Here is a 25,770-nt window from a genome sequence, read left to right as displayed (position 1 = left end):
ACACACACACACACCTCCAACCTCCATGAACACCATAAGCATTTTCATTAGCGGTCTGATTAGATATTGTCTTAAGCAAAAAAAGGGGGAGAAAGGGAGATTAATGAGTGTGTTCATGTTCCGTGGGGGCTGGGGGCTGGCGTACCTTCTCCACCTCCGATTTGGTGGCGTTGATGTCATTGTCTAACCTCTCGTAGCCCAGCTGGGATTTCTCCGCCTCCTTGCACTCTCTCTCAAACTTCTTTTTACTCTGGGGGGGGGGGGGGGGGGAGAGAAAGATGGCAAGGAGGTTAATAAGACAACACACAAACATTGTATCTGAACTACCGACACTTTGCAGCCTTACATTGAATATGGAGAAGTCAAAAGGTGAACGGAAGTCCACGGTGAGAAAATGAGAGGAAGGGTGACAGGAAGGAGAGTGAGAGAGGAATAAAGATGGCAATAGAGAGACAATTTCCTTCCTGCCAGCCCATCTGGGTTGCATTAGTAGTAAAGCAGAAAGAGAGAGCAAGAGAGAGAGAGGTGGGGGATAGCAGAGACATAAGAGGGCAGCAATGACGGTAGTGACCAACAAAGACATCAAAGACCACACACAAACATTCCAGACTAAAGTTGCTCTCACAGGTGCTTGTTGTTTCTTTGGGGGAAATAATTACGCGATTAAAAAAAAGAGTGATATTATTGATTAAGAATAAATGTATGCATGTATGTAGGACTAATGTCCCTCTGATGGTATCTCAATTCTCCCAAGTGAACTTTTGAGACGAGAATTTGCAGCATCAACAAATAGCAAAACTACTCCTACTACTAGGTCCTTTGTAACCTTTGCAGGGCTAGTCACTTGGGAGAGTTCAAAATACAGGGCGCCGTGGTTTTTAGATGTGACAAATCATCCCATTTCAGCCCTGACATATGAATCGCTTCAAAACAAAACAGCCTTGAGTCTACTTCATTGTGTTTTACCATTTATAGAAGGCGAGCTAGCTTGCTTACAAATGATATGTCACCTTGGAACCGGTACTGCCTTTGATGCCAGAACACGAGAAGTGTGTATATGTGTGGCTGTTTAACAGAGACTGGGGCCTTGTTGTGTTTTCATATTACGAATTATTAAGAAACTTTGTGCGCAAAAAAGCTGGATACATCAGCCCCGGATTCATGACGCGTACGTACTGGCCACATTTGTTCCTAAACATGTGCGTATGTTGATAAATCTGAACCATTCTAAATGGACAGGCACGTGCTCGCGAGTGCTTATTATCATAAACAACGCCTCAATTCCTCCATATAAGGATGTTCCTGGTCCCAGCACAGAGTTAAACGGAGAGGTCCTACTGCGTATGCCTGCTGCAGCTGCTGGAGTTTTACGCAGCACTGACGGAGCCGGTAGATGCTGTTTTCTCCGGAGGATCGCACTTAAATGGCTTAAATAAAAACAGTTGATTGATGTAAAAGTTATTTTTTCTATTTATTAATTGCATGGAGGCTGTTTGGTGCTTGTAGCGAGGAAGCTGATGGATCATTTTGACATGGTGGTCTCGTGTGGCCCAGTTGATTTGGTGATAAAGGTTTTTTCAAGGTTATTACTTAATAATAAAAGAGAAAATTTAAAAAAAAGAAGGGTTTTGAGAGGGGAAACCAGGTCAACCAACCACTGATCACTAGATCCAGCGATCTCTATAGATGCACTCTCTCCTGAAGCTGCATATCAATATCCATAAAGATTCAAGATTCAAGAGGTTTATTCGTCACATACATATACATACTTTCATACATATATGCAGTGAAATGTAAAGCAACGCACCCGGTGATAACACACAATATGTCCTAGGAAAATTTCTTTCTACTAGACCAACTGATTCCTAAAGCGTAAAACAGTAAGTCGAATACTTATAGAATAAAATGAAAATATATAGAATAAAATAAAATAAAATGGAGTAGATAAGGGGAATAGGCTTACATATATGGGATGGACTTATGTATATGAGATAGGCAATTATGTATATACAGATATATGCATTAAAGTGGCATGTGAATAAAGTGAGGTAGTGTTTGTGGGATATACAGCACAGTATACAACAGTACAGCGCAGCAATACGGTAACACCGAACAACCCAGAACAGTGACACAGTATGTGGTACAGTATGCTACATACAGTACAGTAAGGTAGTGGAGCCTATGTGTGTGGCTCAGTGAGGACCCTGGTGAGGTCAGCATTGACAGTTCTTATGGCTTGCGGGAAAAAACTCAGTCTCAGTCTCTCTGTTCTCGCTGTGTGACTGCGGAGGTGCTTGCCTGACCGCAGCAGCTGGAACAGTCTGTTGTTGGGGTGATGAGGATCCTTCATGATCCTACGGGCTCTGCTACTACACCTCCTGGTGTATAAGTCCTGCAGGGAGGGGAGGCTAGTTCCAGTGGTACGTTCAGCTGAACGCACCACCCTCTGCAGGGCCCGCCTGTCCTGAGCAGTACAGCTCCCAAACCAGGCCGTGATGTTGCCTGTCAGGATGCTCTCCACTGCTCCAGAGTAGAAGGACTTGAGGATCCTCACCGAGACCCGGAATTTCCTGAGCTGCCTGAGGTGGTAAAGACGCTGCCTCCCATTTCTCACCAGAGTGTCTGTTTGTAAAGTCCGTGTTAAATCCTCTGTGATTTGGACAGCCTAAGTCTACAATCAGCTCCACGACGGTGGACCTCTTGAAGCAGGACGGGACCACTGATTCAGCCAGGGAGATGTTGAATATTGTAGTGAACACCGGAGCTAGCTGGTTAGCACAGGTTTTCAGTACTCGCCCAGATATGGCGTCTGGGCCCGCAGCTTTCCTGGTGTTCACCCGCATCAGAGCGTTCCTGACCTTGTGCACGGACACAGTGCTCGCTCATCCCCAGCAGTGTAACTCCAATTAGCCGGCGAGCTAGCGGTGCTATTGCCCGACTCGAACCGCACATAAAAGGAGTTCAGTTCGTTGGCTACGTAGGCGTCTACAATTGTGGCTGGGGAGGAGCTGCTCTTGTAGTTTGTTACCGTCCGCTGGCCCTCTCACAAGCGTCTTGTGTCCCCCTGCTCCATCTGTAGCTCCACAGTCTCCCTGTACGTCAGTTTAGCGTCCTTCACCGGCCTCCGCAGATTGTACGACGCCGCTTTGTAATTGTCCATATTTCCGGATACAAGACCGTCGTTGTAAGCGGCCGTGCGAGCATTCAGAGCGCAGCGGATGGATTTATCAACCCACGGTTTCTGGTTTGGAAATATCCAAACTTTCACCATGGGAATGATGCTGTCTGCTAACGTAGCCACATAAGTCACCACTACATCAGTAAACTCTCTGACATCACTTGAACTTGATTGGAACATGTCCCAGTCTACGTCAGCGAGTGCGTTCTGAAGCGCAGCCTCTAATTGGTCCGTCCACCGCTTCACTTCCCTCGTCACCACGAGTTCTCGCGCGATCAGAGGCCTGTAAACGGCAGCCAGTGAGATTGTGGCGTGGTCAGATTTCCCGAAAGCAGGGAGCGAGACGGTCTTGTATCCGTTCTTGTAAGGTGTGTAGCAATGTTCCAAAGTTCAATCTCCCCTGGTGGCACACGTGATGTGTCACCACCACAGCCGCGTCGGAATGTTTGTTTTGAAATCCGCACAACACATCATACAGCTACGACAGTGCTGTGTCAGTATCCGCTTGCGGTGAAATATAAACGGCTGTAATGATGACCGTGCTGAATTCCCAGGGGGAGATAAAATGGACGGCATAAGATGGTCAGCTGTTCCAGGTTCGGCGAGCAGGAGCGGGAGAGAAACTTGGTATTGTTGGGGTTACACCAGCGGTTGTTTACCATAAGGCAGACGCCTCCACCTTTGGATTTCCCTGACTCCCCCCATCTGTCGCCTCGGAACACGGAGAAGGACTCGGCTGGACGGATGGTTTCATTCGGCACCAGTGGGTTCAACCATGTTTCCATCAGGCAGAGGACGCAACAGTTCCTCGTGTCTCGTTGGAATTTAATCCTCGCTCGAAGTTCACCCATCTTGTTCTCCAGGGACTGAACGTTGGCAAGAAGGATGCTTGGCAGAAGTGGACGGTAAGGTTGCGTCCTCATTCTGACCCGAATGCCGCCTCGTTTACCACGGTGCGAAGTAATCCATTGTCAATTGGCTTGGAAATGAATATGATGCTTTATAGCCGGCTTGTGTAAAGTTAACCAACTGCACATACAACAGAGTTTTTTTCGCACACACACACACACACACACACACACACACACACACACACACACACACACACACACACACACACACACACACACACACACACACACACACACACACACACACACACACACACACACACGAATAGGTGTCGGATTATTATTGGTAGTAAATATCTATGGTGTCTGGTATCTGTGGTGGTTTAAGCAGCCACGCCTGTCTTGGTCTAGGTAATTGGGCCCAGAATCAGGGTGACAATGTGCCTGTTGCCGGTTAGAGTAATCAACGAGCAACAGGTAAAACCCCTCTCTCCACACACACAGGGGAGGAACTCTTGTCATGACACATTTTTCATCTGTTCCAGGCTTGTTCCACCATGCCCACTTTCTACAATAAAACTGGCACTTTTCAATCCCATCGCCTGTGTCTCGGTGTCAGAGGACCCTGAAAACGTTGTGTTGTAGGCAAAACCACAGCAGTGGCACCTGAACACGGACTCTCCAGAACGGGGAAAGGACACAAAAGGGCCGTCCAAAAACACACTAGAGCCACCAGGGGGTGAACGGGCGGCCACAGTACTAGCCCTTTCCCGACTGCTAGCAGCAGCAGCATTCATGGTGTCCGGCAGAGGACTGGAGGAGAAGCAGCCACAGCAGCTACCATGGGTAACCCCCTGCAGCTAGCTGCTCCCCGCAGCAGCCATGGTCGGGACCATCCATCAACCCAGCAGCCAGGCCACCCCTCCAAGCAGCCCCAACAACAGCCAAGCCCGTCTACACCTCCACCAGCCAGCACAGCAGCCCCAGGCCCCACACTCCTGGAGGGAGCAGGGGGTAGTCTGCTTCATCGCCCTGGGGGAGGGTCACCTATGGACCATGCTGTTCCGGGCAACCAGGTCTCTGGGCAAGGGGACTGTTTCTATTTTGTTGGACAGTATTGTTCCTTTAAGGTATGGGAACCCTGTTACAGAGTCTGTGCCTGTTGAAAGTAAAAGTTAAAGTAATCAACGAGCAACAGGTAAGACCCCCATCTCCCTACACAGACACACAGGGGAGGAGCCCTTGTCATGACACATTTTCCAACTGCTCCCGGCTTGTTCCAACTTGCCCACTCTCTACAATAAAACTCGTACTTTTCAATGCCATCGCCTGTGTCTCTGTGTTGGAGGGCCCTGAAAACACCACTCTGGCGGTGTTTTGCAGGCAGAATTGCCACAATATATTTTCTTTTTATATTGTGTAATATTCAATATTTACTTTTTTGGGGGATTTTTGCGTACACATGGTCCGAGGTAGTAATTTTTTTTCTAAAGTAAGAACAAATTCAAGTGCAAACATAGTGTTGGATCCCAATTTTTTGTGTAAGATGTTGCGTATGCACGATTTCAGCAGAAATCTGTGCGGCACACTATTCATGAATCAACCCCATTGTGAGATGGAAATAGGGTGAAGATCCCATTTGCGCCATACTCACATTGTCCATCTGTTTCCAACACTGGTCCAGATACTGCTGGGCCTTCCTGCCCTCCTGGAGGTGCTGCATGGTCGCACACATGCACAGACACAGACACACACATTGAAAAACAAAATTCCATGTACAACCAAAAGGATTCAACCTAATCTAATCAGGTTTGGAGCGTACCAGTGTGGAATTCCAAGAGTGGAATTTCACACTGTTGGAAAGAAAACAATCGATTGGTTGATCAACAGGATTTTGATTGACATCAATTTTCATAATCAATGAATGTGTTCACTGATATCCAAATTTTTGTGTGCTCTGATATTATTGAATATCGGCTTGGGCTGATATTTGCCACCATATGCAATATTTTCACAGTATCATAACCCTTCAAGATGCCTGATATCAGACAGAATTGTCAACTCGTTACACTCCATTTCCATCTTCAGAATAATCAGTGAACTCGGTGGAGTGGGCGGATTCAAAGGTCTGGACCCAGGCAAATGGGAAAAGCAATAACAGTCAGCAATCAGCAGCAGGGTGGCGCCATTAATCCGAGAACACGGAACACAGTGGGAGAGCAGAGCAGGCTATGATCTTGTGAGAATTTTTCGCGAGATCAAAGCATGCTCTGCTTTCACACAGCATGCTTTGCACGTTGTTCAGCCAATTTTTTTCATTATAAATCTTAAATTCTTAAATTCTTTTTAGCAATAAATTACACATAAAATACAATAATATAATCATATATTAGAATTTTATTTTTTTTAATAATTGTTCAATTCAAAAAATGTTCCACCGCTGTCAACAATGGCGATAATATTGTGTATCGCGATATTTGGGCAGGATATTTCTGAAGCATTGTATGCCAGGTCCGTCGACTAAAACATTACATTGTAAACTTCTGGATTTTGAACAAGCCCACAGTAAAGTGAGCAGTGGCACTAGGCCACTTCTAATTGGCTAGGATCCTCAAAGGGAGCGTTTGTTCACATAACTCTGTTCACCAGGTGGGTGGAGTTTGCCCCTTTGGAAGCACCGTGTTTCACTATAATGACTGTCACCAGTAAACTCTTACATACAAAAGAAAACCATAACGTTGGTGGGTCAAACGCTGAAAAGCCAGAACTCAAAATATAGCAACCGATGGACCTCTTCCTGATCGCTGCAGTTCCTAGGAGAGGTGGGGAATGCAAGAAGAACTCTTTTAGGGACTGCTAAGGTTCCGATTTCAGAAGGTTCCATGCCTAAATGGCTTCTCATTTAGTTCCTATTCCTTGGTGGGAAAGTGGTACGGAAAGGAGCGGCTCAGTGACGTGCCGGCCGCTGGCGAACTCACATGTTTCCTCTCAGCTTTCAGGTCCTGGCTGTACCTCATCAGCTCCCCATAGACCTTGTGGCCCATCTCCTCCGCGACCACCTCTCGCTGGCCTGCGTAGTCATTCAGCTCATTCAGGATGGAGTAGAAGGACAGGCACGACGTGAACCTGGCAGACACACACACACACACACACACACACACACAGACACAGACAAATTTAATGCGACCTTATGAAAGCCAGTTCATTTTTACTTTACCTCGATTTGTCACGTAAATTTGTTACCTTGTGGCATTCTCACGAACATGTGCTTCTCAGTGAAATACTTAAACGCTTAGGGCTGCCTGGATGATGTCATCTTGTTTATTAATGCTTTGGACCGATGTACTTCAAACTAAATGCATATATAATATAAAAATATTGCCCGGAGGCTAGGAATGGACAATATGGCTAAAAATTATCACAATATGTTATTTTTTATACAGTGCAAACTGCTTATAATGGCCACGGTTACAGCGATTAACCGCTTATACATTATGGATCAAAAAGCTTGGGACAGAATCATTCCTATACAAATGCTGTTTAATAATTTTCTTATATTAATCAAGTAGTCACTTCCACTGTTCATTTTGGGTCTTTTCATACATAGCAACATATGGAAAAAAACCATTGTAACTACGGTATTTCCGGTATTTCTTTTACTTTATTTTTTTACTTTACTCCTGTATTATTTCGCCTCACATGACACGCTCATCTGTCTGCAGCAGCAGCGATACACCGGGTGTTTCCGGTACTATAACTCCGTCAGGATTTTGCATAGCACCTGCGCAGTACCTCCATCCCCCAAACGATTTCCTTACTATTTTCATTAAACAGTTTAAATCCTGTCCGACAAAAAGTTTAAAATTCATTTAAGACTGATCATTTGGAAAACAGGTAGGTGTATAGGAGTGGCGTAAATGCGTAATAGAGAGGTAGCAATCTCCACTCTGCTATGCATCCCCATTTCCCACATGACCAACCCCCCCAAAAAAAACAACAAATGCGCATATTTGAATATTGCTGTTACAGTTGAAACCAGAACACTGCATGTGCGTTGGTGCATTTACTCACGTGCGCACCGGTGCGCACGCGCCTTTCTTCGTCATCTGTGATGTGAAAACATCTGATTTCCACACAGTCAGAGAAAGTAAGAATGTGTCCTGCTGAAAGCGCTGTTGGCCGAAGAGTCAATAACAGGGGAAAGCAGTAGAACAAGGTTATACAGTCAGGGATAAAAACCACTTGCTTTTCAACGAATGACGCTTTTTTCCATGACAATTCGGTGACCTAATTGTGCGAATCGTCCAAACCGATCTTTTTTTTTTTTTATTGTCCAAGAGAATGACGCCATCCAGGGTCTTGTGGACTCGTTCTCTGGTATTATGTTAGAACTAAAGCAGGAGATACACTTAAAAATACTTGAAAACAAAAGACCCAGATGTCCCAGAACACCTTCAGGAGAGTGTCCAATAAGAAACGCGCCGGCAAAGGAAGAACAAACTCGGCAGCAAGAGGAGTTAAGAGTAGCTTTGCTTTACATAAAGATGATTATATTTATATTTGTATTTGAAATGCAGTATATATAAAACATGCGCCGAATTTTGTGGCCCTGGAAAAAAAAAATGGGAAAAGAAGGAGATTGAGTGACCCGGAGCGGGATGTTGAAGTCCGTCCCCTGCCATGACACAACGGTATTTGGACCAATCTTGACAAGGGGAGGTCTCAGCGCGATAAAAAGGCAAAAGACAAAGTTTGCCTCGAGGGCTTGCGCTGAGAACATTGCAAGATTGTGCAATGGTAAGGGATGGTAGGAGATGGTAGCTCAGGAGGTAGAGCTGGTCGTCTAGTAAAGGTTGCTGGTTCGATCCCAGGCTCCTTCTGCTAGCATGCTGTAGTGTCCTTAAGCAAGACACTTAACCCCTAATTGCTCCTGATGGCTGCGTCCGTCGGTCTTTGAATAATTGTAAGTCGCTTTGGATAAAAGCGTCTGCTAAATGTAATGTAATGTAATGAAATGAAATCAAAGCCGGCAACCAAAAGCCTGCCAAGCCAAGCTGGCCACCAGGCCAGCTTGGCAACCACAAAAGCTAGTTTTAGGCCCTGGGAGGTTTGGAGCGGACCGAGGGACTCTCTCCGATCGTGTCAGACAAGACATGACTGAAAATTGTGGGTTCTTGCTTTAAATCATTCTCCTTTTGTGGGATGGGGCCACTTCGGGCTCGGGTTGGGAGGAGGGCAAGTTCGAGTTCAAGTTGGTGCTTGAGGAAGACCTGCCGCGTCATCCCGGCTACACGCTGCCCGGCCGGAGAGCACCGCGGCCGGGGCGAGAGCGGAAGAAGCCCCGACGCACCTAGACCCCAACACTGGTCAGATGATTGGCCTATCACATGGTTGTTTCTCTGCTGTACAACTGGCTGTTCATGTTGCATCTTTGTAGGGAGAGGAAAAAGAACTCAAAAAACTCAGGTATCGAAAATACATCTCATAAATGTATCATCGTTATCGTGGAATATTTAATTGTGAAAAATGATCAAGATTGTTTCATTGTCCAGCCCTAACGGAGGCAAGTGGCCAGTGCAAGGAAATGGCGTAAGGAATTTTTTGACGGTCTGTGACCGTTCTCAGAAGCAACAATTTAAGAAAGATTGTTTTACAAAACGAGAGATGCTGGAGGGCTGGTACGAGTCTGAAGAACCTAGCCTGTGGTGAATTCCGCATGGCACCTGACATAACGCTGAACGTGCTAGGGGTTCCAGAAGCTGGGGAGGAGAGGAGAGGTTCTGCAACATTTCTGCTCTTGCAAAATACAGACTTTTGGACAAACAGACATAGTGCCACGAACCTGGGCTCTTCATCTTTAGAACGCTTCGGACAGTACTTTTTGACCAGGTTCCTGTGAGTGGGTGAGAGATCGCGAGTGAAAGAGATAGAGAGTGGTGTAGAGAGAAAGAGAGTGGTGTAGAGAGAGAAAGAGCGAGAAAGAGAGCGTATGAATAAAAAGGAATCAAAGTTTGAAACATCAAAGTCTCACCCCTGGTTAATTCCCTCCGGCACTGACAAAATACACCATCAAAGAATGCAGGATGTGAATGGGTGAACTAGAACATTGTGTGTGTGTGTGTGTGTGTGTGTGTGTGTGTGTGTGTGTGTGTGTGGATGGTGATTTTTAATGAAAAAATATGAAAAACTAGGCAGTCTTATTTTTTCCATTGATGACACTCACACACAAGCAGCCCATTAAAGATGTGTCTTTGATAATTTCTTCGTACATGCAGTGGCTGTGTGCCGTATTCTGCAGGGATTTATGTCTTTGATCACACACACACATGCACGCACGTGTGTACAGCACGCACGTGTGCTGCCCAAGTGGGTACCCGCTAGTGTGTGCAAGTGTCTGTCTGTCTGTCTCTGTGTGTGTGTGTGTGTGTGTGTGTGTGTGTGTGTGTGTGTGTGTGTGTGTGTGTGTGTGTGTGTGTGTGTGTGTGTGTGTGTGTGTGTGTGTGTGTGTGTGTTTTACTATACTTGTGTCTCTTATGGTTTAGAAGTGTGCGGGAACATGGATCCTCACGTACCAGATGTATTTACTTGGACATCACTGATACCAGTAAAATAATGTGTGTGTGTGTGTGTGTGTGTATGTGTACAATGAAATATATCCATTATCTAAAATCTGAAATGTGCTAACATATTGAAAACATCCATTCATGTGTCTAACAGGAGTCTTACAAACAGACTACAATTCAATTTACAGTTACAGATGTATGTCATTGGATTGTGAGATGTTTGTTTTATGTATTGAATTTAAGTTTATGGTAAATAATATATGTACATTTAGTTGAACATTGTCGTGTTCATTTGTGACGATTTCATGCAAAAAAAAAAAAAAAATCATAATGCAATTGCACCACAATATCTACGTTTGTCTACAGTCAGTGTGTGTGTGTGTGTGTGTGTGTGTGTGTGTGTGTGTGTGTGTGTGTGTGTGTGTGTGTGTGTGTGTGTGTGTGTGTGTGTGTGTACCGGAGCTGCTTGGCGTAGTTCTGCTCAATCTCCAGCCGCTCTTTGACAAATTTGGCGTAGCGCTCCAGGAAGTCGATCCCCCACTGAGTGTGTTTGTCCAGGTTATCAAACTGGTCCTGGGCGAGCAAGAGAGGGCAAGAGAAACGGAGAAGGAAGGAGGAAAGAAAGTGAGCGGTAAGAGATTTATTTGTATGGACAGTCCAAGTTGGACAGTTTTACTCAAGATCTGCACATGCAAAACCTGCTCTGAGGCATCGGTGGAAAAAATCATAGAAAGCTCCAGTTTGCCAGCAGCAGACAGACTGAGATCTCGCCGTCTCTCTCCTACTCTCTGCTTTCATACATGCACCCCGAACAATGTCTGGATAATAAGGTCTGGAGTTACCCTTTAACACATGTAGCTCACAACCAGAGATTGTCAATGTCAGATGCGTTAACACTACCTGAAAATACTTTTTGGTCTAAATGTTTAGTTTAGATGAGAGCCTGGGTAGAGCGTGCAGGAGGCAGGACGTGACGCAAAGACACTGCAGAGATTTAGCACACCCAAGATGGTGGACAGGGCTACAGGCTTATATTTTTCGGTGTTGATGTATTTGGATGTAATATAAACAAACGCGTGGAAAGGAATACAAAGAAAAGCAGAAAAAAATACAAAGCAGCTACCCCCCGTACACAAAGATCCACACAAAGGTAAATGACTTGTGCATGATAGAGACGCCATCAACACGCCCATACGCTCGCTGTGAATGCTCTGGACAATTACCTACTCTGTTCACACATACCGCTCAATCGGACATTGTACTAGGGTGCTGGCTGGGTAAAGTCTGGGTAATGTCCATGCGTCATGGTGAATTATTCATTCATTGCGTACATCCTGTGTTTCCTTGACATATTGATGTTCTATAAAAACACTGTCGCAAAAAAGGTTCTTTAATGAAGAATAATGTGCGTATGAGGCTGTGATCCATGTGCTAGCATGTCTGTGTATGTGTCTCCAGGGTATATACTGGTAAAAATGGCTCCACTCAACTGGAAAAATACCATCACTCACAACTCCTTGCACATGCACACAAACACACAATGCAGCGGGTGAGTTGTTGTCAGATGATATATCTGTTCCGACAACAACCTCCACACTCTTCCCACCTTGGAGCTCTGTGTGAATGTTTGTGTGTGTGATTGTGTGCATACACATACTTGTTATCCTTGTCAAGACAAATTTGATTTACAGACAAATTTTGGACTTTTTTCTGTGATATCCTGTTTGCTAAAAATGGCCCATTGATGGTCAGGGAATACATTCAGGATTATGATTAAAAGCAGATTGTAATTATGAGTGGCCTTGTTAAATATATTTTTTATTTTGCTGAAAGTAAGACTGTTTGGATCATGAACAGTCATTTTTGTTACTTTAAAAAAGGCATACCCAGCCTTGTGGCCTGTGATTAATTGACTATCAATTAATTGCTAATAAAAATGTAATTACGATTTTGTCTTATCATTAAGAACTGAACAATCTGCGGTCTTATAATTGTATCAACGGGAATCTTTGTGGAGCACAGGGCGTTTCGGGATAAAAACCTGACTGACTGTCTGACTCCATCTCCCTCCCTGGACCAACACCTGTGGCAGGGCAACTGTCACAACTATATAATGACCAGTTTGGTTGTTCTGTTCAGAAACTTGCAAAATAGTCCTTAAAAAATTGTGATCCATGTGATGGACAGTTATACAGACTGAAATAAATTGTGATATGGTATTTTCACCACATTGCCCACCCCTATTTGCGAAGACCAATTGCTAGAATGGACAAATTTCCATCACATTGTGAAAAGTAATAGTAACTTCTCTGAAAACACTACTGGATGTTATAGCTGCAAGAGGCTGTTCAACCTAAACTACAGAAAAAGGGAGGGGTGCACATTTGTTGTGGGGTTTTGATTATTTAATAATTTGGAATTTATGTGTGCAATTAATAAATAAAAAATGCCAGTTAAACAGATAGAAAACAAGGTTGGTATCCAGTACACAGGTTATGACAATAATTGAAGTGACAAAATGGCTAGGGCATTGAATACTTTTCCGAGGCACTGTAAATGTTTTTTTATTGTTTAGTAGCTGCAAAAAAACAATTATTGGTCAGAATTATTGGCCAAACAGAATTATTAGTAATATTGGCAAATGGAGATGCTCAACAGGAGAAATTATAGTAAACGATTAATTGTGCCGCCTCAGTTATCAGGTTTCTATCTCAGATAAGCCGATGAGAGCTGACACGGGGAAACTTGAGACAAGACTGTTGATCTCTCTGGCTGCCCAATCCCGTGATTGGATTCTTCGAGACAGACAGAGAGTGCAGACTTTCACGGTTCAAACTTAAAAACAACTGGAACCATAGGATCCTAATAATGACAAACAGAGACACAATCCAAGAATTAGATGGTCTAAGAGACAAAGAGAATCAACATATACAGTATACTGGCCAATAGCATCATAAAAAAAATTCCAGCACTCTTTCAGATTCATGCTTGTCTTGAATGATAATTAGAGCTGTCACAGTTATCATGATGATCGCCTAATTGTAGTTACATGTTTGCATCTAAATTTATGGGGAACTTTAAGTCAATGTCAGAAAGGTTCCAACCATGAATGACAATTAAAGTTGGTACATTTCATCAATTTATGCCACCAAAAAGTTTTCTGATATATCTTGATGTTAAATGTCAATAAATGTCTCCTTCATAAGGTGGATGTTGCCGATGATTTGTTGACAACAATTAGTTGTCAACTAAAATTTCCTGATAGTGAAAGCCTTAGTCATAATGTGATCATTTAGGGGCAAGCTGGGAAGAGCATTAAGTTGGAAAACAATGTTTTATGTGACAGTCATGTCCTTTGGAACAACATTTGGCGCGTCAATGGCGCGTCCATATATCGAACCATAATGGCAAGATACATGATGGTAGACGTCAGACAGCCTGCCCTTATTGGTGAAATGCTTTGATCAGACACAGAAGTTAACTGTGACAACAGGAGCAACTGTAACAAGTGTGTTTGCATGTGAGACCCAGACGATTATCTCAAGAAGTTAAAGATTTAATTTGTAGTTCATTTCACGCGATAGCTATTTCACGGATCCCTGTTTTAAAAAGGTAAATTTGCTGTTTGAAGGGCTGATTCTCTCTTTTTGCCAACCAGAGTGTCCGTTACAAAAAAATTGGTGCCGGTCAACGTGTTCTGGAAGATTTCAATTTCCCAGACGAATGGGAGAAATTCCGGTCAAATATTATTTGTGTTTATTTAGCTTAAAAACAATTGATACACAGGCTGTATAGAGAATGCCATCATCAAGGCATGTCGATGTATAATATTTTTTTTTATATTAAATATTTAAAATAAGTCCTGTCAGTTAAGCCATTTTAATACAATTTACGAATATTACTACTTGAAATCAAATAATTTCGGTTTGTGAGCAATAAGTAACAGATGCAGCCGCTGTATTTATATTATATTTATATTATTTACACTTTTCACTAAAATAAGATTTTGATCAAATCCAAAACAAAATAAAAATGGCAAGTAGGTCTAGATAAAGAATAAAGTTTGTGGTGTTGTCTGTCTTTGTCGGGACGTCCCGTCGACATACAGCATTTTCCACAATGCAAATTTACCGTCTGTTGGAACTTAAATATTAAAAAAACCCCACAAAACTATGGATGTATGTGTCCTTGTTGTCAACGATACATCATCTTTCTGTTTCTCCTCAGAGTTCTGTGCTGCGGCTGTATCCGCTCCGTGTGTGTGTGTGTTTACAAGCGCAACCTGTCCATGAGGGAGGGGGCGGGGCTTAGTTCTATATCAACAAAACATGATTGGTCAGAGGTGAAGCTTTCAGATCAGCTTGAGATCGTTCAAACTGATTGGCTTTCCGTTGCAACTTGCCGAGCGTGAAACTATACAGATCTGCAGACTCTTTTATTGAAATTACCCACCCAGCAATTCAAATTGTGTTTGGAGGGAATTATTTTCACGGAACGTTATGACCGGAGAGATTTAAATATGTCGGACTTAAGCAGATTCAAAAACCGGCAATTACCGGACAACAAACGCTGTTGCCAACATTATGATCTCGTAGCCTCCCAGTATCCCTCATACGCTGGACATACGCTGTCCGTTTGAAGCACAGCATAGTCCATCTGTATGTCCAGAGCATTTTGGATCTGGGGTTGCATCAGCCGCTCCATTAGGAAGCCTTCATGAATAAGTAATGGGGTATGAGATCATGTTGTGGCTGGCTGCGTAGTGAGCAAAGTCAGACCTGGCTCGCTGGGGAAGATGACAGCATGGCTTAGTTCTCTACCTCACACACTGGCAGGGAGAATATGGAGGATGGCAGTGATAAAAACAGGGTCAAGTGCCTGTCTCTCTGGCCGTCTGTCTGTCTTCTGCAGCACCAAGCTGCTGCCTGTGGTGGAGGGTACTGCAGAAAGGCAGACAGACTAACCTACTGACTACGAAACAAGACTGCCAGAGGCACCCAAACATAAACACAGAGAAAGGGGTGACCATGGCAACAGCCGACTTTATCGACACCAGCATCACATCATCCTGTCGCAGCATAATAACAGGAAGTAATTTCATTATCAACAGATGCCCTATTCCTGGGTCTTTTTTTCTGAATTGCAGTGCATTTTGGATTCTGCCTGAAGCACTTTTACAGTCTCAGGAGTGCATTTAGCGTGTTTGAATATTCTTTCTGATTGTCTGGAAAACACAAAAAACAGTGCGTTGATACGTTAGGGTGTTTAAATTCACAGGCCTCTGCATCGTATAAGACTGATCGATGAATGCTTGTGGTCAGAATCAAAATTATTTTGCCAAGTACATGTGTATATACAAGCAATTTGACTCGGTGACCGGCACATAAATAAATATACAACAAACAACAAAATAGAAATACTTTACTATAAATATGTCTTACAGTTCTGTGCCATATAAGCAGAAGTGTATACAGTATGTGTACGCAGTGCGTGTCTCTGTGTCTTTCTGGGTGAGGTATGTGTAATATGTGTGTGCCTCTAGTAGTGGGGCGCATGGGTGAGAGTGTCCAGAGTCAAGGCTGGATTATGCTTCTCCGTCTGCATGTAAGGAAATGCATGGGTGTTGTTTGGAGAGTTTACGTGGCTGTTTCCTTTAATACTTGCAAGCAGGGCTGTACATTAAGCTTTTGAAGCCACTTGCCAAGTGGCTGAAATGTTGTACTTGCGCAAATTTATTTTTGGAAAATGGAAAATGCAGGCCTATAAAAAAAAAAAAAAAAACAATAGGGATTTGGACAATTCTTATAATATATTAACATACAAAACATACAATTAACAGGTAACAATTACAATAAATAAGGTATATATACACAGTATAATAAATATATGGCTTGGGAGATTGTTTATATTTTCATATTGTCCAATCGTGGCAACTCGAGATCGCCTATAGGAAATCTGATTGCCAGGGGGCACAGGAGTAGGAGGGGGTGGGGGGAGTTTAGCCACAACATGCCAGTGAAATGCCAGCATGGACGACGTGGAAAGAAATATTTATTCATTTTTATAGAATAATTAATTCTCTGTAAAAAAATTTTTTTTGATTATTGACGTTAGAATTTAAATTGGATTAAAGATTTTGAATAATCATCTGGACCGTGGCTCAGCGAATAACGGAACTTTGAAATAATCAAACCATTAAGCTTTCTGCAAGCAAAACAGTTAAAATAACGTGAATAAAGATTTACAAGAGAATGTGAACATTTTATTTAAAATATATAAAAATGATTTTTTTATTTAATAACAATATGTCCCCTATTCAAACAACAGCTCCCTTTTAAAAGTGTGTGTCTGTGCTTGCTGTGCAGGGGTGGACTTGGAGATTTGGAGGACTCAGCAGCCATTTGAGGTTTCTTCTCCACCTACGCTCAGTGGCATAGATTTAGTTTGAACATGGGGGGAGTTATCAATTGAGGGTCTGGAAATTTTGAGCGTCTAACACTTAATTTCCTGCAATCTGATGAATTTTTATGTACCAATTTCTGCCTTTTATGCATCAATTTTCTCTGAAATGTTCTATCCGCTGCTACATTTTATTTTCGCTTCGACCCACTTCCCGACAGGAAGGTGGACAATTTAACCAATCGGCTTGTTTGACACACGGGACCGTGCAATACGTTGTTGAGAATTGGGAGGTGTGCATGTTCGCTTCTCTGCGAGCCTCTACGACCTACGGTTCCTCATAACACTCTCTGCTGCGTAGCTCAGCAGAGACGTTTACGTTTCACTGCGCAGAAGCACCCATCATCGTCTGACCAGCGATGGACACTTATCACCTGGTCCCCGGGCGCGTCCACGTACGCTGCCCACTGCTCCTGCTGTGCCCCCCGGAGGAAGGACAAGCCAGGATGGGTCAAAAGCAGAGGAGCCATTTCACCGGCCACCATCAAGCATGTGCATGTGTGTGTGTGTGCAAGCATGTGTTGTGGAGTGTCGTGTGACGATTAAAGACTGTTTCTTCTTCTTAAAAAAAAAGCACAACCAGGCTGTAGTGCGAGGCAGGGGGCTTGTTTAGTCCCCACTGCTCCGGGGGGAAAAAGGGTAGTGGTGATGGCAGGTTTTTTGTGTTGATTGATCGCAGCCTCATGTAAGAGGAAAACCTCTTCAAAAATTAAATGTTGTTTGACTGTTTAAAAATTCAACACTAGCTTACCTTAACATTAAGCATTAATCTGAAGAAATAATTATATCCCCTTGCAAAACTCAAACCATCAGAATAAAAAAAATAATATCTGATCTATATGTATAAAATCTGCAGCTAGATATCATCCTTGTTCCCAAGATCAGGTCCTGGTGTGTACCTATGCAACAGAGCTATTGCATTCTTTTAAAGAGCCTTGGCTCCAGGGTGGGGAGGGATAAATTAACAGATCGCTTCACAGACTGGGACAGTTGGTAAAGATTCTCCTGTGGAGATTTGACAGTGGAGCAGTTTGTAACCAAACTGACACACACACACACACACACACACACACACACACACACACACACACACACACACACACACACACACACACACACACACACACACACACACACACACACACACACACACACACACACAGGGTGGGAAATGTCAACTTGTCTGAAACACTGGGATCAGTATAAAGACCCCGAGGCACTGTCTACACTGTGTGCATGTGCATACTATAACCTACTTGAAAACAACCAGGAATAAAAGGTCTCCACTAACAATGTAAGGGAAAATATGGGAGGAAAACAGGCACTGTGTGTGTTTATAAGAGGGTTATGGCTATACAGCTATGGTATTAGTTAAGAAGAGGGTAAGGCAGGAGAAAGGGGGAGGTCAAAAGAAAGTGTTTATGGCCAAACTATTTCAACCAGACTTCTAGCAGAAGGAGAAATGAATAGGATGGAAGAACAGTTGAAAAGAGAGGGGATGAGTGCAACTCCCTTTCCAGTGTGATTAATAAACCATAGGTTAAAATGAGCCAACAGACTGATTTGGCTCTCTAGGTCATGTGACAAAATGCAGGTCACAATATTTGTTTACCAGTGATGAGGAAGTATGTCAACCTTTGACTGTTGTTGTAAGCTTAAGGCAAATGGAACTTTATGAATGGAATACTCAGAGAAGCGTTCATAAAGAAGGTTACATGAACAACGTATATACATTGCTAGACTAACAAGCAAATTGCAATTACGACCTAGTATGTGCCAGGCATGATTGACGCCAAAACGATGATTCATTCACACCTATGCATGAAAATGATCAGTAAAATAGCAAAGTAGAAAACAGTTTTGGATCATTTGGTCACTTCTTTACATTATCAGTGTATGATACATGTTTTCCCACAGTTGGGCTAGGATCTATTTGCAAGCCTAGGCCAACCTATTCGAGCCTCTCTGTGCTTAACTAGTCAATAAGTTTGAATGATTCAATGTATGTGTACTTTTAACAATACATTTCTAAGTAAAAAGGTACAATAAGTAATATTTAATTTACTCATGTAAACTGAACATGACATAATCAGCAAATTGATCAACAAGTTATCATTCCATGTCAGTCACTCGTTGTCTGCTGATATTTCAAGCTCTCAAAACAGATAGTCCACATCGCAGGAAATGATCCTCATCCGAGACCTCTCTGGTCTCAATCTGCACTCAACCTCCTCCACATGAACTATGCTGCTTAAATGCCCAAAATGGTTTAATTTGAGTTTGCACAAGTGGGTTGAACAAACATTCACCCCACTAAATGGCTGGCGTTGCAAGACCCCTCTGCTAAGAAGGAAGAACAAGCCTTTCCTCTCTCCTGCCATTCCTCCACCTCTTCTCCCTCAGCTCCACAGCTTCTCCAACCAAGGGTACATCTATAGATCACACTGCAATGTAGTCCATGTAAACCTGCTGTCCTCATTCCAGTGAGTGATGTCTGCAGCGGATAATAAGCCTGGTTCTCCATGCCGCTCTACCGCTCCAATCCCATGGTACAGCTCAAGTCCAAGACAACTAATTTGCTGCGGGTCTGTGTATTCACTCCAGATAGAAATTTACAATGCAGCTCTTATGCAAATTACTCAAGACAATACTTTTGAACTTTTGTAGTTGCCGGGAGCTTGTGAATACTCTAGAATTTGTTGGCAGTATGTTGTTGTGGCCAAGTTGAGACTTAACCGAATTCCTTTTAGAAGGCAAAAGCGAAAAGACACAAAGGCTCTGCTGTAGCTTCAGAGTCTATAAATGTTATTTATGGATTCTGTGGAAATCCTTGAAATACAGTAAATATATTATCGACTTTAGTTTGTACACAATGCCTTGCTATCTAAACTGCCAGCTGAGTTCACCAGTATGTGCTGAAGTTTTCTCCTTTCATAGGGATTTACGGGGTGAAGAAATGTGGGACCTTGTTAAATTGTCATCTAATAACTATAAACGGAGGAATCTCTGTCTGTCTATGTCCTTTGATTATCTTGACAACCATTCATCCGATCTACTTCACACTTGACGGGTGTATTGCTGGGGACCCAAGGAGGTGCAGTGTCGAATTTGGTGCAATTTGGAAATGCGACACGTGTAATATTAATAAACTTTCAATAAACAGCAAACAGCAAGCCAGCGGAGGGCGGGTCAGTGCCTTTCCTTGATGTACGACTTTAACCGGCAATTTCGTCTTCCATTGTGGAACACAGGACTGAATCATTGACATTTTGTTAACCTGTGCCATTCAAATGTCATAGAAAGTATTACATTTGGAGCGGGCATGCATTAGAAAGTATTCTCAACGGGCATGCTAAGAACTGGATCATTGAGATTCTGTTTCTTTCTTCTTTCTTTCTTTCTTGAGATTTTGTTAAACTGTGCCATTCAAATGCCTTAAATTAGGACCGGGCATGTACTAGTGAGGTCTGTGGCTTGGAGGTCTCTGACTAGCTGTGACTAACATTCATGTTATGCGGAGATAGTTATTAATACCATAGTTAGGAATGTTGTCGTTTGTGATTGGGTTCAATCAATGTCAACCGATGTGTTTACATCCTAGCCAAACACACACCCCTATCTGTAACTGTAGGCTATCATGTAAAATGACCAATAGAACCACTGGAGCATGCCTATTGCAATTTGTGACTTCATTTGATACTGCCATACCTAGTTTGTTTAAGAATGGCCGATGTGGTCAGGTAAAGCAGTTTTTTTTCCAGAAAACATTAACAAAACCTTGTCAGAGCTATGAGACCTCTACAGTGGCTACAGGAGTTAGTGCCAATGTCACTTGGTAGTAATATTATAGAAAGTAGCTCTATTTCAATCTGCTCAAAAGTATGAATTAACCATGCTTTACTCAACTCAGATCAATTACTCAATAAGACATCATTGTAATAAACACTAGGCTGACTAGGGCTGGGTATTGCCTACAACCTTACGATACGATACGTATCATGATACAGAGGCCACATTACGATACTGACCGCAATACCCGCTGATTTTGAATAATGACCATGTCCTACACAGAATTTACGAACACCTGTTCTTTATTATTCTGTATAATAGTGAAGGCAAAACCTTCAGGATTTAAAACACTTAAAATTCAGGCCCACAGAGATCTTAAAAGTAAAATCAGATTCCAATCCCAGAGTTATTAACGCAAATTAGTAAATAAATGCAAATAAATATTCTTTTTTTTTTTTTTTTTACTTAAAATGGCCTTTTCTGTTGCCATATGCTTATGCTTTTTGTTTTTTTGACGCAACAATAATATTCTGATTTCACTTGACTTTAAGTGCACTTCAATTTGCTATAAGAATGTCCACCAGACATAAGTTAATTCATAAAAATAATAAAAATAAATACATAAAACATTTGTTGCATGGTAAAAGAAAAACAGGCTATACAATCTACTTCTTAAATACAACTCATGGGGGCGACACATGCAACGACCCGCCTTTTATTTCAGGCACATAAGAGGACTGCTTTCACAGCCGCTAGGTGAGGTCCCCAAACCCGGAAGTGCTGGCCGCGGTAAGCTAAGCTGTTTACAAACAAAACAAGAGTAACAAACTCAAAATGCTATACTTATAATAAACTACATCAAATTAATTAACGGTGTGTTTTATATTATTTCAAGTAATACAATCGTTTTCCCCCAACCTAATTCTGTTCACCCTCTAGTAATAATGTAAAAATGCATTTACCCAAGTCTATACGTTGAACAATACTGACGCCCAAATCAAGTACTGCCCATCCCTAACATCCTCAACAAGTAGGAATATTGTCATTACCACAATATACATTTTTTACATTTGTTACGTTCTAAATAGTACATTTTAATCTTGTCTGATAAAGGTAAATGATCGGTTAATGAGGGTTGTATTGATACAGTATCATCTGCATCGATGCCCACATCAGCAAGCAGTACATCACAATGTATAGCCATATCAATTCTTTGACCACAGACTTAGAGTTAAAAGAGGTAAGAGCGGTAAAAGCCTAAGTGGAGACTTTTGAATGACATATACTGTACATATAAAGAGCAAAAGCTCTTTGTATGAATTCATTTGTATTGATGGGGTGGGGTAGGTTGCCTATGTGCATGTGTGAGTTGGGGGGCAAGATTTTAACAGGGTGAAATATGCAAACAAAATTCCTACTAACACTGCCTACAGCACTGCCATAAATCTGCCTTCATCACACTGAGACAGGTCAAGCTAACACTCACACGCACGCACACACGCCTGCTTCTGGCTTCTGCAATACAAAGACATCTTGTCAGCCCTCATAATTAAACTCATTAGCAGAGAGAGGAGGGGGGCATTCCCAGAGTGAAAAATAGACAGATCGAGAGACAAACAGACAGAGACAGTACACAAGAAAAAAGTATGTGAATGTGTGTCATACGTAGACGATGAGCTCCATGCATGACACAGACTTTGTCATCTGATCTCTTTCATTGCAATAAATAGACTGTTACTAAAGCCTGTGGCCTCTAGGATCCTACTTTACACACACACACACACACACACACACACACACACACAGCTTTGCAACTATGAGAGAACACACTGGGAGCATTCCTTCAGGCTGCCATCCAGGGTAACTGGCCAAACTAAATGAGGCTAAAACTGATTTGAGCTCTGCCAGAGATTCAACAACTTTCGTTAGTGCCTCTTCTAAAGCTAAACACGATCATTTGGCTGCGGGCTCAGGCCGCAGGAGAATCAGAAGATTTCAAGACAATGCTGATACTTTAAATTCAACACCAGTAGCTAAACCTGGTTTTTCAATACCAAATCTTGAGGTATGGCTCAAATTCGGCCTTTAATAAACAATCATCTGTCTAGCTTTACAAATGACATGTCACATTTACTCTTTCTGCAAAAACCTTTAGATTTATTTTTGACTCACCGACACTGAAGAGATACTAACTTATGTATGAAAATGGCAAAAAAACAAATGCCAAGATGCAACTGTACCGATTTCCACACAAATCGCTTAAATAACACCAGTATGTGCTTGTGTAGAACTATATGTATACTATACTTATCCTAACCAATTTTTTACCCACCCGCTAGCAGATGTATACCAGATTACCCTCCGTGTGACAGAAATATCAGAATGCCAGTATACTCTCTATGGCATCATTAAGGCTTGATAACTCCAATTCCAATACTTACAACTGTTAAGCACCATACCACTTTAACACCACAACGTGCAGTTTTAAGACCATATGTGGATATGTTGACAACCAAAACAGACGACTAAATTTTGCTTCACATGGAGTGCTGTCCACCTCAATGTTACTGAATCAATCAGGGTTCTGCAACTCAGCTAACCGCTGTTAAAGTGCAAAACAGTGTCTGTGTGTGTGTGTGTGTGTGTGTGTGTGTGTGTGTGTGTGTGTGTGTGCAAGGAACCAGATAGCTAAACGTCAGCACAGCCCTGTTGCAGGTTAATCCTCCTGATACTGGGGGGAAAGAACACACAAACAAACCCACACATACACATGCAGACACAAACACACTTGCCCCCCAATTTACGGCTAGCTAGTCAGGTTTCAAAGCAACCTGATATCCTGTATTGTCTTGTTCCCCTACTGCCTCGCACACACACGCACGCAAACACACACACACCCTGGCGGACTGGTTGGACCAGAGTGTGTGTGAGAGAGATTAACTGATATGTAGTCTGCTAACAAAATAATGCAGCTCTTATCGTGCCCTTGCATGTTGGGAGCAAAGAGGCACTTCTTGGAAACCACACACACACACACACACACACACACACACACACACACACACACACACACACACTGCAGGCAGCCTGTAGTCTTGTCAGCTCTGCACTACAACCACTGCGCACTGTACTGTATTCCAGCACGTCAGCTGATCTGTAGAACGCTGATTTCATGGGGAATATAACGACATGTTTGCGGACAATCCTGTACCACTCCTGGAATTTGAAAGATTCCAGCACTGCTGCCTCCCGACAGGCCGTTTAGAACCAGACACCTCTTAAGAGGAGTGTGTTTATGAGCGCCCAAGTCTCTCAGTCAGCTAGTGAGCTGCTTGGCCTGTGTGCTGCGAGTTGACCTTTAAGTGTCGTTGGAAAAACAATCAAAAGAAAAAGGTTGGCAACCAACGTAGTTCAGAACAACATTTGACTTAATTGGTTTCTACTAACCAGACTACTGACGTTGATTGGCTTATGTAAGTCAACACCATTCTAGAACAGAATTAAATTTAACATGCACCTATATATGGTTGATGAGGACTCATGGCAATTTTGGAGTTCACACATTATATTAGATCACAAATGTTATGAATTCAAATGCCACGTCAATGAGTCACACTGCAGTACCTAATACTGAGTAAAGTAAAATATTGAAAATGAAAAGTCCATACACGTAATTTAGTGATTTATCTCCCTTTTACATACCCAGTAGAACTACAATATCAGCGTGGAGAACACAAGAGTGCTGGGTCATATGTAGTGCTGTTGCCCAGCGCTTTATTTATTTTAGCTTTTATAATATTTTATCAAATATTATTTAAGTGAAATGTTAATTAAAGCAGCTGCACTTGTTACTTCTTGTTCACTTTGTACTTAATGAGTGCTGTGCAATGTTCATTATATGAAAATAATGTTTATTATTTCATCTTCAGATTCCCCCCGTTTTTCTTTTATATTTATTTTGATTTAAAAAAGAGAATGCTAAATGCTACTAAGTTTTGTTGGAAAAATCATTTTTTTTACAATGCATATTTTTAAGACTTTCATCTTCTCTATTTCCAACAATTTCATCCCACCAATAAATGTGTTTTTAAAATGCATTATGGCATACAACTGTCTTCTTTAATTTTTTTTGCAATTGTGATATAGTTATCGAACGGTATGAAATTTTTATTGTGATAACATTTTTGGCCCTATCACCATGCACTAGTCGCATGTGTGACACACACACACACACACACACCACTGAAAACATCTTGATTAATTTATTAAAACACAAACCATACAAACAAGAGCCAAACACACACACACACATACACAGGGTGGGGAGGGATAAATTAGCAGATCGCTTCACAGACTGGGACAGTTGGGAAAGATTTTCGCATGGAGATATGACCGTGGAGCAGTTTGTAACCAAACTGAGAGCCACTCACGCACTCACTCACTTTGGGTGGAGGGGTGAGTGGGCTAAGCACACCTATTTTCAGTGACTTTATGCACTGTTGCCAACAGCATTTCCTGCAACTCTGAGGGCGATGACTGTTTCTTCCTCTACCAGGAAGATACAGTCATCACCCTCACATCCTACCCTTTGATAGATTCAAGATTCAAGAGGTTTATTCGTCACATACATATACCTACTTTCATACATATATGCAGTGAAATGTAATGGGAAACACACATATCTATAAAAGCCACAACATAACTAAGTTATCTGATTGCTGACTCAAGTGTTTGAATCATGGTTAGAATTAAGCATGTGACTTTTTCTCTGTGTGTGCGTGTGTTACACATCCCACTGCTGACCCTGTTCTTCGTATGCTGGTAATGGTGGTTGGGCACCAGCTATGACACCCAATTTGGGTAAGTTCTTTGTTGACCACCAGCTGACACACCCCAGTATTTAACACCTTCTGTAAACAATGCATCGCTG

At 42.4% G+C, this 25,770-nt stretch overlaps 1 protein-coding gene across 1 annotated transcript in view; it reads right to left on the bottom strand.

Annotated features, from left to right (window-relative positions):
- fnbp1l (formin binding protein 1-like) overlaps positions 1 to 25,770 on the bottom strand; it is a gene marked incomplete at its 3' end in the record, with an annotated part of 70,298 nt that overhangs the window by 20,348 nt on the left and 24,180 nt on the right. Inside the window, exons 2-6 of the mRNA XM_080005964.1 lie at positions 11,050 to 11,165; positions 9,872 to 9,922; positions 7,008 to 7,155; positions 5,684 to 5,746; positions 146 to 250 (exon numbers count right to left, since the gene is read on the bottom strand). Of these exons, the coding sequence (XP_079862090.1) occupies positions 146 to 250; positions 5,684 to 5,746; positions 7,008 to 7,155; positions 9,872 to 9,922; positions 11,050 to 11,165 (483 nt within the window). The remainder of the gene's footprint in view (positions 1 to 145; positions 251 to 5,683; positions 5,747 to 7,007; positions 7,156 to 9,871; positions 9,923 to 11,049; positions 11,166 to 25,770) is intronic.

The sequence above is a fragment of the Zeus faber genome (assembly GCF_960531495.2).
Source record: "Zeus faber genome assembly, chromosome: 1".
Lineage (NCBI taxonomy): Eukaryota > Metazoa > Chordata > Actinopteri > Zeiformes > Zeidae > Zeus > Zeus faber.
The sequence above is the reverse complement of the archived record's forward strand: the minus strand, read 5'-3'. Positions and strand labels throughout refer to the sequence as shown.